The following is a 17,784-nucleotide window of genomic DNA, read 5'->3' as shown; positions in this document are numbered from 1 at the left end:
GCAGGTAGACGGGATCAGGTGTTGTAATCACATTCGAGAAAAGGAGTCAAGTGAACCTCATTACACATTATAGAGCCCTGTTATAATAATACCCCTTATTACTACTCGGACTTGGATTTAACCCGTGACAAATCCTTTTCTCTCATGTGTCTTCCTTTCCCCTCCTAAGTCATCATTCTTAAAATAATGATGATAATAAGAAGTAACTATGACTAATTACTTTAGATCATCATTTCATCTAAGGTGTCCCAATCAGAATATTTCCAAACCCAGTTTTTCAGGTAAGCGAACTCATTCCCAAGGTCATATGCAGCTGATAAGAGGCAGATCTGCTATTCAAAGTCAAGTCTTTCTGGCTCCAAAACTCTTTTTCTGCCCTCCTGCAAGCTGCCTAGGGTGATCTGCTCTAAACACCACATCTCTCAATGAAGGACAAACACAATGGGTCTTTATAGAAAGGGAAGCTGGAGTATTGGAATCTTAACTGCAGGCAGGCTCCTCAGGAGGAAGCTGGAGGAGGGAGAGGGGCCAGGAGGTGTGGACTCCATGGGGTGTTTGTTTTCTCATCGTGTCTTGGTGATGGTAGACACTTTATTGCCCACAATCCATCTGGGAGCAGTGTTTTGAATATTCTGCCCCCCTTTCCCCCAACACGTCTTCCAAAATGATAGACAGAAGAATTTAATACATTTAATGCTTTTCCTTCCATTTACACTATCATAAATTACAAAGTATTGTTCACTTCACAAAATAAAACCATTTCCAGATAGTTTTTTGACAGTATCAAGAAGTACATAAGCTACAACAAACAAATCTGTACAGTTGGGAGGAACGATACTAGCAGGGACCAAGCAGAACCATTCTGACCCCCGTGTGCCAGCGGAGTCCATCCACATAGCCCTCAGGACTTTCTAGGATAACAACTGCACTGCCCTCTCCCCTCTCAGCTGGCTCATCACACAGTAATTCTCTTCTGGTCACTCCGAAACAAGACTAGTGAGTAATGACATGAATCATCTCAGATAATGAGAGGAAAAGACTTTGTAGTTGGGGTTAAGAAAAAAATTTAGATTGACAGTTTTTGACGTTTTAAATATTTTACCTATGTTACAAAATATAGAAATCTTGGTGTGGAAAGCTCATGCTAAGATAAATATAACCAATAAGATAGGACTGTAGCAATCAAATCATATTAAATTATTATCCATCAGAGTTACTTTGATCAAGGAGGAACACATATTTGTAAAAAACCAAACATTCATTCTTACTTTAAAAAACAGGCTTGTTTATAAAACAAAAATGAAAAAAATCAACAATGACTCTGCAGATTCACTTCTCATAAATAGAAATGTGGCAAAAATGCAACTTGACATTAACAGATGAATTCAGAATGCTTGCCTGAAAAGAAAGAAGTGCTAACTTTTTACATGGCCCAGCTATAACCAGTGTTTCCAAATTATTTTATGTAAAATGACCACGTTCTGCATGTTCTGTGATGTACACACATGATATGGAAAGACTATGACCAATTCATAGAACATACTTTGGGATTTCACAAAATTTTTATGGAAAGAAAATTTGTGGATGTTTCAGACCATCCTACAATTGCTATAAACATACACCGTAAGACAGCAAAATGCCAGTGCTTAACAGCAAATCTATCAAAAGCAGGGACAGAGGTGGGAGGTGAAATTTCATTGCAAAGCACTGATAAGGACAGAGGTATGTCAAGATAATACTGCATTCATGGTAAACTTTTCAGGGATCGCAGCAAGAAGGCAGGACAAGGTACACAGGGTAATAATCAATGCACTGCATTGAGTTCTATTTGCTAAAATAAAGTAACATTCTTGCAGCTAAAATAAAAATACATTTTACAATATAAGTTTCATTTAACATTTAACATATAGAATTGTCTTCTTTTTGTAAGTGGAAAATGTATAACTGTATCAAGTACCTCTATGAATTAAGTTCCCTTTTATTACTGATAAGACTGAAGTTTAAAGGTCTACGTTGTTTTTTAATAAGTTAAAGAAAGATTTATTAATCACTCTTCCAGCAAAACAGACATACGAGGCACAGCAAAGACCCAGGCGAGGGCTTTTTCTCACCCTCATCCTTGCTGTTCTCCTGTGGAGGGGGCCAGTGTCTATGAGACACAGTAGCCGACATGGCGATCCTCTGTGGTCTAGGAAATTCCACCACTTGTTTGGAAAACCAGGTGTAAAAGATGTTTTTATTTCTTTAGCCTTATCAACTTAGATGGGGCTCGGGCCATTCAGCTCACTTCCCTGGTGGATTAAAACAAAACATCTTCGTTTTCTATTAAAATCTGCACAATCAGCTTTTGGTACCGCATGTCATGGAGGGTGGTGAGGGTACTGTCCTCAGGGGGCCTCATCAGGGTGGGCCCAAATACGATCCCCAGATTTTCAGCATTCATGAAATTGTCCTTTTCATTCAGAGTCACCCTGCAAGACAGACATATACACAGAGGCATTATACAGACTCGAGGGTGGATTTGTATACTGATTATGAACTTCTCTGGTTTGGGGATTTGCAAAAGAAAATTGAGAATTGGAAGTATACAGAAGTATTTCTTAAAAGGTAATTTTCTGACTAAAAAAAGTTTTAGATTATTGACATTGCCTTCAGCCAGTAGAAGTGAACTACTAAGTCAATCTGGTGTAGACACACTTTTTAAAATTATAAAATCAGTCCTTCTTACTAAATAAACGTGGAACTCTCAGTGAGGGAATATTGGTTTGAAGGGGCAGTAGATTATTAGGTGGCCCATAGTGCATACAGATTTAGTCTAGGCTTGTATGGATGTCTTTTCTTTCCCTCTTGTCGCTGTCTACTGGTCTGTATGCTGGCAAACCAGGAAGCTGAGGGCAGATTCCCTGGCTGCTGGCAGGGCTAGTGCCTGAGGAGAGAGGTCAAGCCATCATCATGAGACTGGGAAATAGCTGGAATGTGGCCAAACGAAAAAGCAGTTGGATATTATTTCTAGTTCCCACAGGATGAGGTCTGGAGCAGTAATTATTGTTGGAATTGAAAATTGTCATTTCATCACTAATCATTAGAGAAATGCAAATAAAAACTGCAGTGAGGTATCACCTCACACTGGTCAGAATGGCCATCATCAAAACATCTGCAAACAATAAATGCTGGAGAGGGTGTGGAGAAAAGGGAACCCTCCTACACTGTTGGTGGGAATGTAAATTGGTACAGCCACTGTGGAGAACAGTATGGAAGTTCCTTAAAAACTAAATATAGAACTACCATATGATCCAGCAGTCCCACTCCTGGGCATATATCTGGAGAAAACCATAATTCGAAAAGATAACATGCACCCCAATGTTCATTGCAGCACTATTTATAATAGCCAAGACCTGGAATCAACCTAAATGTTCATTGACAGAGGAGTGGAGAAAGAAGATGTGGTACATATACACAACGGAATATTACTCAGCCATAAAAAAGAATGAAATAATGCCATCTGCAGCAACATGGATGGACCTAGAGACTGTCATAATGAGTGAAGTAAGTCAAAGACAAATATCATATGATATCACTTATATGTGAAATCTAAAAAAAAATGGTAAAATGAACTTATTTACAAAACAGAAATAGAATGACAGTTGTAGAAAATAAACTTATGGTTACCAGGGGAAAGTGAGGGGGGTGGGATAAATTGGGAGATTGGGATTGACATATACACACTATATAAAATAACTAATAAGGACCTACTGTATAGCACAGGGAACTCTCCTCAATACTGTGTAATGACCTGTAAGGGAAAAGAATCTAAAAAAGAGTGGACAGATGTATATGTGTAACTGATTCACTTTGCTGTACACCTGAAACTAATACAACATTGTAAATCAACTATACTCCAAGATCTAGGGGAAGATGGTGGAAAGGTAAGACGCGGAGATCACCTTCCTCCCCACAGATACATCAGAAATACATCTACATGTGGAACAACTCCTACAGAACACCTAATGAACACTGACAGAAGTCCTCAGACCTCCCAAAAGGTGCGCAAGGAGAGGGGATTAAGAGTGCCGCTTAAAGGAGCTCCAGAGACGGGCGTGAGCCGTGGCTCTCAGCGCGGACCCCAGAGACGGGCATGAGATGCTAAGGCTGCTGCTGCCGCCACCAAGAAGCCTGTGTGCGAGCACAGGTCACTCTCCACACCTCCCCTCCCGAGAGCCTGTGCAGCCCGCCACTGCCAGGGTCCCAGGATCCATGGACAACTTCCCCGGGAGAACGCACGGCGCGCCTCAGGCTGGTGCAATGTCACACTGGCCTCTGCCACCACAGGCTCGCCCCACACTCCGTACACATCCCTCCTCCCGGCCTGAGTGAGCCGGAGCCCCCGAATCAGTGGCTCCTTTAACCCTGTCCTGTCTGAGCAAAGAACAGGTATTTTTTCTTAATAATTATTTTTTTATTTTAATAACTTTATTTTACCTTATTTTCTTTTCTTTTATCCTCTTTCTTTCTTTCTACTTTTTCTCCCTTTTATTCTGCGCTGTGTGGATGAAAGGCTCTTGGTGCTGCAGCCAGGAGTCAGTGCTGTGCCTCTGAGGTGGGAGAGCCAACTTCAGGACACTGGTCCACAAGAGACCTCCCAGCTCCACGTAATATCAAACGGCGAAAATCTCCCAGAGATCTCCATCTCAACGCCAAGACCCAGCTCCAATCAACGACCAGCAAGCTACAGTGCTGGACATCATATGCCAAACAACTAGCAAGACAGGAACACAACCCCACCCATTAGCAGAGAGGCTGCCTAAAATCATAGTAAGTCCACAGACAACCCAAAACACACCACCAGACGTGGACCTGCCAACCAGAAAGACAATATCCAGCCTCATCCACCAGAACACAGGCACTAGTCACCTCCACCAGGAAGCCTACACAACCCACTGAACCAACCTTAGCCACTGGGGACAGACACAGAAAACAACGGGAACTAAGAACCTGCAGCCTGCAAAAAGGAGACCCCAAACACAGTAAGATAAGCAAAATGAGAAGACAGAAAAACACACAGCAGATGAAAGAGCAAGATAAAAACCCACCAGACCTAACAAATGAAGAGGAAATAGCCAGTCTACCTAAAAAAGAATTCAGAATAATGATAGTAAAGATGATCCAAAATCTTGGAAATAGAATAGACAAAATGCAAGAAACATTTAACAAGGACCTAGAAGAACTAAAGATGAAACAAGCAATGATGAACAACACAATAATGAAATTAAAAATACTCTAGATGGGATCAATAGCAGAATAACTGAGGCAGAAGAACGGATAAGTGACCTGGAAGATAAAATAGTGGAAATAACTACTGCAGAGCAGAATAAAGAAAAAAGAATGAAAAGAACTGAGGACAGTCTCAGAGACCTCTGGGACAACATTAAACACACCAACATTCGAATAATAGGGTTTCAGAAGAAGAAGAGGAAAAGAAAGGGACTGAGAAAATATTTGAAGAGCTTATACTTGAAAACTTCCCTAATATGGGAAAGGAAATAGTTAATCAAGTCCAGGAAGCACAGAGAGTCCCATACAGAATAAATCCAAGGAGAAACATGCCAAGACACATATTAAACTGTCAAAAATTAAATACAAAGAAAACATATTAAAAGCAGCAAGGGAGAAACAACAAATAACACACAAGGGAATCCCCATTAGGTTAACAGCTGGTCATTCAGCAGAAACTCTGCAAGCCAGAAGGGACAGACAGGACATATTAAAAGTGATGAAGGAGAAAAACCTGCAACCAAGATTACTCTACCCAGCAAGGATCTCATTCAGATTTGATGGAGAAATTAAAACCTTTACAGACAAGCAAAAGCTGAGAGAGTTCAGCACTACCAAACCAGCTCTACAACAACTGCCAAAGGAACTTCTCTAGGCAAGAAACACAAGAGAAGGAAAAGACCTACAATAACAAACCCAAAACAGTTAAGAAAATGGGAATAGGAATATACATATCGATAATTACCTTAAATGTAAACGGACTAAATGCTCCCACCAAAACACACAGATTGGCTGAATGGATACAAAATCAAGACCCATATATTTGCTGTCTACAAGAGACCCACTTCAGACCTAGAGACACATACAGACTGAAAGTAAGGGGATGGAAAAAGGTATTTCATGTGAATGGAAACCAAAAGAAAGCTGGAGAAGCAATTCTCATATCAGACAAAATAGACTTTAAAATAAAGACTATTAGAAGAGACAATGGAAGACACTACATGATGAACAAGGGATCAATCCAAGAAGAAGATACAACAATTGTAAATATTTATGCACCCAACATAGGAGCACCTCAATACATAAGGCAAATACTAACAGCCATAAAAGGGGAAATGGACAGTAACACATTCATAGTAGGGGACTTTAATACCCCACTTTCACCAATGGACAGATCATCCAAAATGAAAATAAATAGGGAAACACAAGCTTTAAATGATACATTAAACAAGATGGACTTAATTGATATTTATAGGACATTCCATCCAAAAACAAAAGAATACACATTTTTCTCAAGTGTATCCTTGAGAAACATGAACATGTTTCATGTTCTGAACATTTCAGAATGTTCCATGGAACATTCTCCAGGATAGATCATATCTTGGGTCACAAATCAAGCCTTGGTAAATTTAAGAAAATCGAAATTGTATGAAGTATCTTTTCCGACCACAACACTATGAGACTAGATATTACAGAAAAAGATCTGTAAAAAATACAAACACATGGAGGCTAAACAATACACTACTTAATAACGAAGTGATCACTGAAGAAATCAAAGAGGAAATTAAAAAATACTTAGAAACAAATGACAATGGAGACACGACCACCCAAAATCTATGGGATGCAGCAAAATCAGTTCTAAGAGGGAAGTTTATAGCAATACAATCCTGCCTTAAGAAACAGGAAACATACGGAATAAACAACCTAACCTTGCACCTAAAGCAATTAGAGAAAGAAGAACAAAAAAACCCCAAAGTTAACAGAAGGAAAGAAATCATAAAGATCAGATCAGAAATAAATGAAAAAGAAATGAAGGAAACAATAGCAAAGATCAATAAAACTAAAAGCTGGTTCTTTGAGAAGATAAACAAAATTGATAAACCATTAGCCAGACTCATCAAGAAAAAATGGGAGAAGACTCAAATCAATAGAATTAGAAATGAAAAAGGAGAAGTAACAACTGACACTGCAGAAATACAAAAGATCATGAGAGATTACTACAAGCAACTCTATGCCAATAAAATGGACAACCTGGAAGAAATGGACAAATTCTTAGAAATGCACAACCTGCCAAGACTGAATCAGGAAGAAATAGAAAATATGAACAGGCCAATCACAAGCACTGAAATTGAAACTGTGATTAAAAATCTTCCAACAAACAAAAGCCCAGGACCAGATGGCTTCACAGGCGAATTCTATCAAACATTTAGAGAAGAGCTAACACCTATCCTTCTCAAACTCTTCCAAAATATAGCAGAGGGAGGAACACTCCCAAACTCATTCTACGAGGCCACCATCACCCTGGTATCAAAACCAGACAAGGATGTCACAAAGAAAGAAAACTACAGGCCAATATCACTGATGAACATAGATGCAAAAATCCTCAACAAAATACTAGCAAACAGAATCCAACAGTACATTAAACGGACCATACACCATGATCAAGTGGGGTTTATTACATGAATGCAAGGATTCTTCAATATACGCAAATCAATCAACGTGATACACCATATTAACAAACTGAAGGAGAAAAACCATATGATCATCTCAACAGATGCAGAGAAAGCTTTCGAAAAAATTCAACACCCATTTATGTTAAAAACCCTGCAGAAAGTAGGCATAGAGGGAACTTTCCTCAACATAATAAAGGTCATATGTGACAAACCCACAGCCAACATCATCCTCAATGGTGAAAAACTAAAAGCATTTCCACTAAGATCAGGAACAAGACAAGGTTGCCCACTCTCACCACTCTTCTTCAACATAGTTTTGGAAGTTTTAGCCACAGCAATCAGAGAAGAAAAGGAAATAAAAGGAATCCAAATCGGAAAAGAAGAAGTAAAGCTGTCACTGTTTGCAGATGACATGATACTACACATAGAGAATCCTAAAGATGCTACCAGAAAACTACTAGAGCTCATCAATGAATTTGGTAAAGTAGCAGGATACAAAATTAATGCACAGAAATCTCTTGCATTCCTATACACTAATGATGAAATATCTGAAAGTGAAATCAAGAAAACTCCCATTTACCACCGCAACAAATAGAATAAAGTATCTTGGTTTTAATAGATAGAGAGATATACCATGTTCTTGGATTGGAAGAATCAACATTGTGAAAATGACTCTACTACCCAAAGCAATCTACAGATTCAATGCAATCCCTATCAAACTACCACTGGCATTTTACACAAAACTAGAACAAAAAATTTCACAATTTGTATGGAAACACCAAAGACCCCGAATAGCCAAAGCAATCTTGAGAACGAAAAACGGAGCTGGGGGAATCAGGCTTCCTGACTTCAGACTATACTACAAAGCTACAATAATCAAGACAGTATGGTACTGGCACAAAAACAGAAATATAGATCAATGGAACAGGATAGAAAGCCCAGAGGTAAACCCATGCACATATGGTCACCTTATCTTTGATAAAGGAGGCAGGAATGTACAGTGGAGAAAGGACAGCCTGTTCAATAAGTGGTGCTGGGAAAACTGGACAGGTACATGTAAAGGTATGAAATTAAATCACTCCCTAACACCATACACAAAAATAAGCTCAAAATGGATTAAAGACCTAAATGTAAGGCCAGAAACTATGAAACTCTTAGAGGAAAATATAGACAGGACACTCTATGACATAAATCACAGCAAGGTCCTTTTTGACCCACCTCCTAGAGAAATGGAAATAAAAACAAAAATAAACAAATGGGACCTAAAGAAACTTCAAAGCTTTTGCACAGCAGGGGAAACCATAAACGAGACCAGAAGACGACTGTCAGAATGGAAGAAAATATTTGCAAATGAAGCAACTGACAAAGGATTAATCTCCAAGATTTACAAGCACCTCATGCAGCTCAATAACAAAAAAACAAACAACCCAATCCAAAAATGGGCAGAAGACCTAAATAGACATTTCTCCAAAGAAGATATACAGACTGCCAACAAATACATGAAAGAATGCTCAACATCATTAATCGTTAGAGAAATGCAAATCAAAACTACAATGAGATATCATATCACACCAGTCAGAATGGCCATCATTAAAAAATCTAGAAACAATAAATGCTGGAGAGGGTGTGGAGAAAAGGTAACACTCTTGCACTGCTGGTGGGAATGTGAATTGGTACAGCCACTATGGAGAACAGTATGGAGGTTCCTTATAAAACTACAAATAGAACTACCATATGACCCAGCAGTCCCACTACTGGGCATATACCCTGAGAAAACCATAATTCAAAAAGAGTCATGTACCAAAATGTTCATTGCAGCTCTATTTACAATAGCCTGGAGATGGAAACAACCTAAGTGTCCATCATCGGATGAATGGATAAAGAAGATGTGGCACATATATACAATGGAATATTACTCAGCCATAAAAAGAAACAAAATTGAGCTATTTGTAATGAGGTGGATAGACCTAGAGTCTGTCATACAGACTGAAGTAAGTCAGAAAGAGAAAGACAAATACTGTATGCTAACACATATATATGGAATTTAAGAAAAAGAAAAAAATGTCATGAAGAACCTAGGTTTAAGACAGGAATAAAGACACAGACCTACTAGAGAATGGGCTTGAGGATATAGGGAGGGGGAAGGGTAAGCTGTGACAAAGTGAGAGAGTGGCATGGACATATATACACTACCAAATGTAAAATAGATAGCTAGTGGGAAGCAGCCGCATAGCACAGGGAGATCAGCTCAGTGCTTTGTGACCACCTAGAGGGGTGGGATAGGGAGGTTGGGAGGGAGGGAGACGCAAGAGGGAAGAGATATGGGAACATATGTATATGTAAAACTGATTCACTTTGTTATACAGCAGAAACTAACACACCATTGTAAAGCAATTATACTCCAATAAAGATGTTTTAAAAAACTACAATAAATATTAAAAAAAAAAAGAAAATCATCATTTCAACATCCATGTTCAAGAACTGCAAAGCCTTTAAAAGATGAAGTTCAAACTCCAAAGTTGGCTTAATACCTTCCAAGTAGAATAAAACTATGATCTCTCTGATATTTTGGTTTAAGGATTTAGGTTTTAGGACGTTTCTAACAGATCTAAAAAGGATTACATTCTCCAAAGAAGAGCAAAATAGGATTAACTTAGGTTTTGCACAGAAAGCCATCCCTTTGTGTTTATTCTCTTGAAGCTAATTAAGACTAGCCATTTAGCATTATTTTAGGAAGGGTAATTCAGCTTGCATTACCTTCACCTTGCAAAGTTAAGAGGGAGGTAAGAAAGAAGACATACTTCACTTTCAAAGTGCTCGTATTTCCCCACTACGTCAGGCACCACACCTGACCAAACAAGATGGCTAGCAAACCCACCATAGTAAAAATACTAAATAATTGGCACGTCAGCATTTCTCCTGATAATGATACTTTGCCTTCCAAAGTGTAACAGTTGGGCACTGAAAGAAATAACTTAGAGGTATTTAAAAGCCATGCTGTCATACAAGTCTTTTTTTAATCCCAAAATTACTTGTACTCTTAAATTCAATAAATTAATCAGGGACTTCCCTGGTGGTGCGGTGGTTAAGAATCCACCTGCCAATGCAGGGATCATGGGTTCAATCCCTGGTCCGGGAAGATCCCACATGCCGCGGAGCAACTAAGCCCGTGCGCCACAACTACTGAGCCTGCGCTCTAGAGCCCACGAGTCACAACTACTGAGCCCACGTGCCACAACTACTGAAGCCCGCACGCCTACACCCTGTGCTCCACAACAAGAGAAGCCACTGCAATGAGAAGCCCGCAGACCGCCACGAAGAGTGGCCCCCATTCTCCGCAACTGGAGAAAGCCCACGTGCACCAACAAAGACCCAATGCAGCCAAAAATAAATAAAATAAATAAATTTTAAAAAATAAATTAGTCAAAATGGGACTCTTCTAAGCTACATGTTACACCCCTGATCACGTTGAATATGAGCAAGAGTTTATATGTTTTAAAGGTAGAAGAGTTAAAGCCTCAATACCTTATTGTTTCTACAGTGTTCTCCACTTGCTTCCTTTCACTTACTGAATGGATCTGTAAGTTGGTATAGACAATTTTTTTTTAAAAGACCAACTGATTGACTTCACTATACAAGTACAGTGAAGGAAAGAGATCGATGGTTTAGGTAAGAGTCTGGAACCAGAGACTTCGTATCTTGTGTGAACACCCATCTCCATCTGTCTCGCGTGCTCTCACACAGATAACCTGGTGTGCAGCCCTCTGTTGCAGGCACCCTCTGAGATGGTTCCCAGTGATCCCTGCCTCCTGGAATTCATACCCTTGTAACCCCTTCCCCTAGAGCACGGGCTAGACCTAGTGACTTGCTTCTAGCACATAGGGTATAGCAAAAGCAATGGGATATCACTTCTGAGATTAGGTTACAGAAAGACTATCTTTCATCTTGGGCGCTCGCGCTTGCTTGCTGTAAGGGCGGCCAGCTGCCATTTGGGTGAGCTGCCTATGGGGAGACCCGTAGGACAGGGAACTGAGGGTGGCCTCCAGAGAACAGTCAGCAAGAGAGGCCTGCAGTCTAATAGCCACTGAAGAACTGAATCCTGCGAAACACCATGTGACTGACCTTGGAAGTGGATGCTCCCCGACTCAAGCCTCAGAGGAGGTTGTAGCCTGGCTGTCAGTTTGACTGCGACCTCATCAGAAACCTTGAACCAGAGGCACCCAGTGAAGCCACCTGGATTCCTGATCACAGAGACTACACGATAACAAATGGTTATTGTTTTAAGCCACTAAGTTTGGGGGCAATTTGTCCCTCAGTGATAGATAATTAACATGTCAAGTAAAACAAGAGATCAGAGTGGGAATGTGCTTGTCCAGAAGGAAGGCAGCCTCAGGAATCTGGGACTCTCATAAGCAGGAGGACGAACAGAACACAGAGCACAAGGCTGGTGTGGGAGGAAGATGCAGAGGCGGAGGCAGTGCAGGCAAATGGTTAAGATACAGTAAGGGCCACGGCTCAGACTGGGTTTCAGTCCTGGCTTTACTGCATCTCTCTGCATCACTTATTGAACCTCCCCAGGTTTCAGCAATATCATCTAACAGTACCCCCCTCATAGAGATAACACATCTAAAGAGCACGGAGCAGCCCCTGCCACAGAGTGAGTGGCTGGCAGTTATGAATGGGGCTGGACTGGAGAAGGCGGCCTAATTCACTCTGAAGGGCGGTCTGTCTGTGCAGCGGGTTGGGGAGGCTATGAACTTTTCCTGATGCGTTAACTGCCCAGGGCAGGTAGGGACTGCAGAAGCAGCGCCGAGGAGGTGTGAACTTACTTCTTTAGGTGGATCATCAGGTACCGGAGGGTCTCATAGTGGGCAGGAGGAAGCAGCATCAGCACTTCGTGGACCGCTTCCAGCCTCTCATCCGCACTGGAGATTTCTGTGAAGATCACATGTAATGAATATTCGTGCAGTGTTGAAACATTAAAGTTTTCAGGGAAGTAACAGGAAGTTTGGTTTGTTCAGGTTGCAGAAAAAGGGGCAGTCTACTAACATTTCACTTAAAGTAATCAATGTGTTCCGTGTCTTGCCGTATTCCAGAAAAGGCTTTGAGGCTGGGAACCACGTGTGTGTTGAACGTCCACTGGCTGTGTGGCAGGAGGCTGCCCACGCCCCTTGCCCTCCAGAAACCTGCAGACCTGCAGATGCTTGCTGGTGGCGTAAGCACCGACTGTGTTTTGCCCATCTTCTGAACACTGGATTTGCTAGGAAACTCACTATCCCCAGCTTTAGTTTAAATTGGACCACACCTGGGAGTGTTCTCCTGAAGCTGTCTACCAGCTCTTTCCGTGGCAGGCTTCCATGACGGAACACACTCTACAATGCGAGGGCACCGGCAGGTGAGCCAGGCAGCTCAGTCTGCACTGATGGCACTTTTCACCAGAATGTTGGCACGGTTAAGCCCAGTGTGCCGTCCAGGTTAGGAAGTAGGTAGTAGGTATATTAACAATGGGAGGAAGCATGCATGCTTCTGCCTTTTAGGACTCTGTAGGTATTGGCAGCCACTCAAAGAAAGCTCCCCTGGTCACTCCTCCTGGGGCAGAGGGCACCCTGCTTCCAGAACCTTCTCCCCCAAGACCACCAGGACCCAGGAAAGAATGCTCTCACCAGGGAGTAGGGCCACAGCTCATCTGGAAAGTACACCTTGCACTAATCCCAGCCTGCCCCCATCTCTCCCCATCAGGCATCTTGTTATTATATTTAGCAACACATACCTTTAAAGGTTATATATTTTTTTAATAAAAAGTTCCTTGAGGTGTGCTTGACTTCTACGTCATTCATTCTAGCACCTAAATCTCCCCTTCCTCGCTGTGCTCCTGGACAAAGTGTAGTGCAATTCCCCCCACACCCCAACACACATATACACACTATGGTTCTCTCTCCTGACGGTGGTGACCCAAGTGCCAAACCCTGAATGAGCAGCTATGGACTGATGGAAGTCCAATGCTGACGTGCCATCCCTGGACCTGTGAGCTCAGCTCTCCAAGCCTAGCTTTCCTCCTCTGTACAATGGGATTAGAGTACGTGATTCATCAGGTAAATGGGAAGATTAAACAAGAAGATATTGGTGAGAGTTCCTAGTATAGTAGTTGACACAGTATATTCTGGGCCTATTACTAATTTTGAACAGCATCCACGTGCAAAACTTGGGGTATGACTTTAATTGATTAGCAATGGGATTCTGCCTAATAGATGAAAGTAGTTCATCTATACAGTCCTCATTGAAGAACATCTGATTGTTTGCTGCAGAAACATTCTGCTTTCAACATATAAGAGTAAGCCTGACTGTGCTGGTTCCCAGCATAGGAGAAACGATGGGGAGAGACAGAACTGCCTGGCACCTAGCTTCAGCTGAGTAGAGCTGGCTTAGTACTGGGTCAACTCAGCTGGTGAACTACGCCTGGTTTTCTTTTAACTGTACCATTGTGCTCTCGCTTGGCAAAGCAAATCCTCATGCAATAATTTAATCAGGTCTGAGTTTTAATTTTCTTGAAGGCAAAAGCATTGCACTTAAAACTTTGGTGCCATTAGAAAATTAGTTCTCCATACTTACTAGCTGCTTCTATAAATTTGGAATAGGTATCATAGGTGATGACAGGAATGGGTAAGTCTCTGAAATACAGCTTAAGGGCTCCAGTGATGATGTTTATGTCTGGATAGATGTTGGCAGATATATCGGCCTTTTCACCATCTGAAAAACAATCAATGATCCAATTCCTAATTAGGACCTTATTTCACCAAGTTAAAGCATGCCCAGAAAGAAAAAAAAGATCCAACAATGAATGCTCCTTTACAAGTTTCAGCTGACTACTTTGGCTTCTAATAACACTGAGATGCAGGAAGTAACAAAAGAAGTTTGGTGAGAGGGATTTTGGGTCTGAGGGTAAGTGCAGCCAAAAAAGTAGTGAAATAGACTTAAAATAGTTCTTTGGGTCCCAGCCCCTGGTAATTTGCTAAATAGAAATCTAGCACAGTAATTTACATTCTAGACACCAAGGTTCATAACAGAATAACAATCTAATTTGAAGTAAAAAAATCAAGAATCTCTTATTTAGTAGTCTTTGGACTTGGATTTGAAGATCACATACAGAAAATAATGGTTGAATATCTTCAGTTTCTAATGTCTCTTTCAGGCTTCCTGAAGTTTCTTTTCACTTGATTATTTCTCCCCTAGTCCCTAGGACTTTAATCTGGGAAACTTTAACCTTCCCTCATGTATAGGTAATGTTATATTTCTTACTATTTTTACAATCATTCTGAAGACATTTTTTGACTTTTTGTTTTACCATTAGTAAATACCAGTCCAATTTAATTGTTGCAGTCTATAAAACTTTTTGGATAGAAAAATGTTTCAATCATATAGGGATTATTAGCATTTTCCTTTATACAAAGAATTGAAAGAACAAATGCCTCAGCAAATTTGGTTCTGAGGATTAAAAAAGCTCCTAATGTACAGAAAACAATAAGAGTGTAGCAGATATGCCATCTGATCCCCTTATTTATGTACTTAACAAATATTTATTAAGAGTCTACCACGTGCCAGGCACTATTAAGCCCTAGTGCATCAGAGAAGAAAAGACATACGGTTGTCCCTCAGTATCCAAGGGGGATTGGTTCCAGGAACTTCCCACTGTGTGGACACCATAATCCAGGGATGCTCGAGTCTCTTATGTAAAATGGCTTAGTATGTGCATATAACCTAGGCACATCCTCCAGTATACTTTAACTCATCTCTAGATTACTTACAATACCTAATACAGTGTAAATGCTACATAAAGAGTTGCCAGCATGTGGCAAGTTCAAGTTCTGCTTTTTGGAACTTTCTGGAATTCAAAAAAAAATTTTTGATCCATGATTGGTTGAATCTATGGATATGGAACCTGCAGATACAGAAGGCCAACTGTACTCCCTTCAGATATAACTCTAGTTAGACTGGGAGTCAGGCCTGCAACTCAACAATTACAAGGAAATAAGAAGACTGCTGTGCTGGAGACGTGGAAACAAGGGGGCGGGCAGAGGAAAAGGAAATGGAATTCTTAGGTCAGCTTGGGGAGGTTGGGGAGGAGTCGTGACAGAGGAAAGACTTGAGCTGACACCTGATGAATAGGTAAGTGCTTGCCAGGCAGAGATGTGAACACATTCTAGATGGACAGAGCAACGTGAACCCAGGTGCTTGTTCGTGAAAAGAGGTAGGGTGTATTTCAGTATTGCTGGGGTACAGAGTATACAGACAGGAGGAACTGCTATGAGCCTGGACAGATAGGGCAGCTAGATCATCAGAGACCTTGTCTACCACTCTGCAGAGTGCAGGTCCTAGCTAGTGGGCTACATGTTCCATCTCTGATTGGCTGTACCAGAAATATTTGGATCATTCAACAGATATACAGATTCTTGGGCTCACTCAGCTTCCTGAATGAGTCCCCAGGGTGGGCCCTGGTGATCTGTATTTTTAATAAGTTCCCAAGTTGGCTCATGATATCTGACCTAAGAAAGCATATGGCCCAGAGGACGTGTGGCACAGTCACAAAGAACAAAAGGAGTTACCTCCTAAACTTCCCCTGCTTCACTGCCAGGGGTACCCCATCCCTATGCTCTCTTCTTTGGAGCTCTGGGAGAAGAAATCAAAGGGATCTGAGATGGAGGATGCAGAAGGTGCCCTGGTGCCATGTGAACTGACCATAAATGTCGGGCAACCAAGTCAAGAACCTTAATGGCACCGAATGCTGTCTGATCATTTTCAAGTAGTATTTTAAACTCACTTCTCCATATGGTCAACTGTCCACGACTTTTAAAAAAACACTTTCCCCAGAGAAGCAGAGAACTATGATATTTGTAAACCGTTACTCCTTGGCTTCCTAAAGGACAGCTCTCAGTAGCTCTAAAAACCCATTTCCGTTATGAGTAAAATCTGGTTCCAAAAGAGAGGACGCTAAGGATAAGTCATTTGGCACTCAAGAACGTGCAAACCTACCTCTGTCAAATGCCATTTTGACATCTTCGATGTGTTCAGTAAACCCGGACACTCTATAAAGCCCTTCTGACTTTAATCCTGTTAAAAAAAGGGACAGACAGATTTTAACTTTAGCTTCCTAAAGCATCTAAAAGAGAATCTGATTTCCTGTCTACACTGCGCACCATCAGGAAATGAGCAAACACCGTCAGTGCTCTTATGTATTACATGCTGTCATGTCAGAACTTGAACTTGTCCATCTTGGTTTCTGTGCAAGTCTGTCTTCATTTGCTTGTGTGGCAGTGGAGACCTCAGCAATCTGGTATTCCTCCTGCCTGGCTTTGCGAAGTGAACCCGTGGTCAAGATTCTCGTCAACCGTGGTCTCCTGCTTCCTTTGTTCATCTGACAGCTGGATGTGATTTCGCTGCAGCAAACTAGTTTCCTCGCAGCAGCATCTCAATCCATATGCCGTACTGCATGTAGCAGTGTACTAGGTACACAGTACAAGTATGCATGTGTGTGGTACCTATTATCCTGATTTTACTGGAACTATCCAGATTTTATAGCCTTATATGTTTCATCATAAACATGACAATATGTTAAATGTTTAACTACACATGATTGATCTGATTGGTATACCTTCAAATAAATGATCATACAAACGGATGCAGGAAAATAAAATTCTATTGAATGATTCTGGAAACTTGATCACTGTATATTTAGTCTAAGAAAAAAGATGTGGGTTCTGCTCCTAGATCTCATTGATTTGTTAAGATATTTCCAAAGTATCTGAAGGGATAGAGGACAAGATTTCAGACCTTTTATGTCAAAAACTAGCTGCTATCAAACTATAGCTACAGCAATAATAAATAAGCAAATAAATAGCTTCTACTGCTGCTGCAGTATACTCTGTCAAACTCCTGATAACTGACATGCATTTCTGTTTTTCACATGTACTATCTGCCATATGTAAGGGCTGACATGGGGTCTGCATCAGAGACAACAAATGCATGGCATAAATCCTACCCCTCCTCTCTCCTGTGACCAGAGGAG

At 41.0% G+C, this 17,784-nt stretch overlaps 1 protein-coding gene across 1 annotated transcript in view; it reads right to left on the bottom strand.

The window, feature by feature from the left end:
• Positions 1-670: 670 nt before the first annotated feature.
• Positions 671-17,784, bottom strand: part of CHN2 (chimerin 2) — a 327,241-nt gene continuing 310,127 nt past the window's right edge. Inside the window, exons 10-13 of the mRNA XM_060020659.1 lie at positions 16,752-16,829; positions 14,334-14,471; positions 12,554-12,659; positions 671-2,471 (exon numbers count right to left, since the gene is read on the bottom strand). Coding sequence (XP_059876642.1) covers positions 2,300-2,471; positions 12,554-12,659; positions 14,334-14,471; positions 16,752-16,829 — 494 coding nt within the window. The 3' untranslated portion in view covers positions 671-2,299. The remainder of the gene's footprint in view (positions 2,472-12,553; positions 12,660-14,333; positions 14,472-16,751; positions 16,830-17,784) is intronic.

This window comes from Delphinus delphis, chromosome 9, assembly GCF_949987515.2.
Source record: "Delphinus delphis chromosome 9, mDelDel1.2, whole genome shotgun sequence".
In the NCBI taxonomy this organism is placed as follows: domain Eukaryota; kingdom Metazoa; phylum Chordata; class Mammalia; order Artiodactyla; family Delphinidae; genus Delphinus; species Delphinus delphis.
This window is presented reverse-complemented; position numbering and strand designations above follow the sequence as displayed.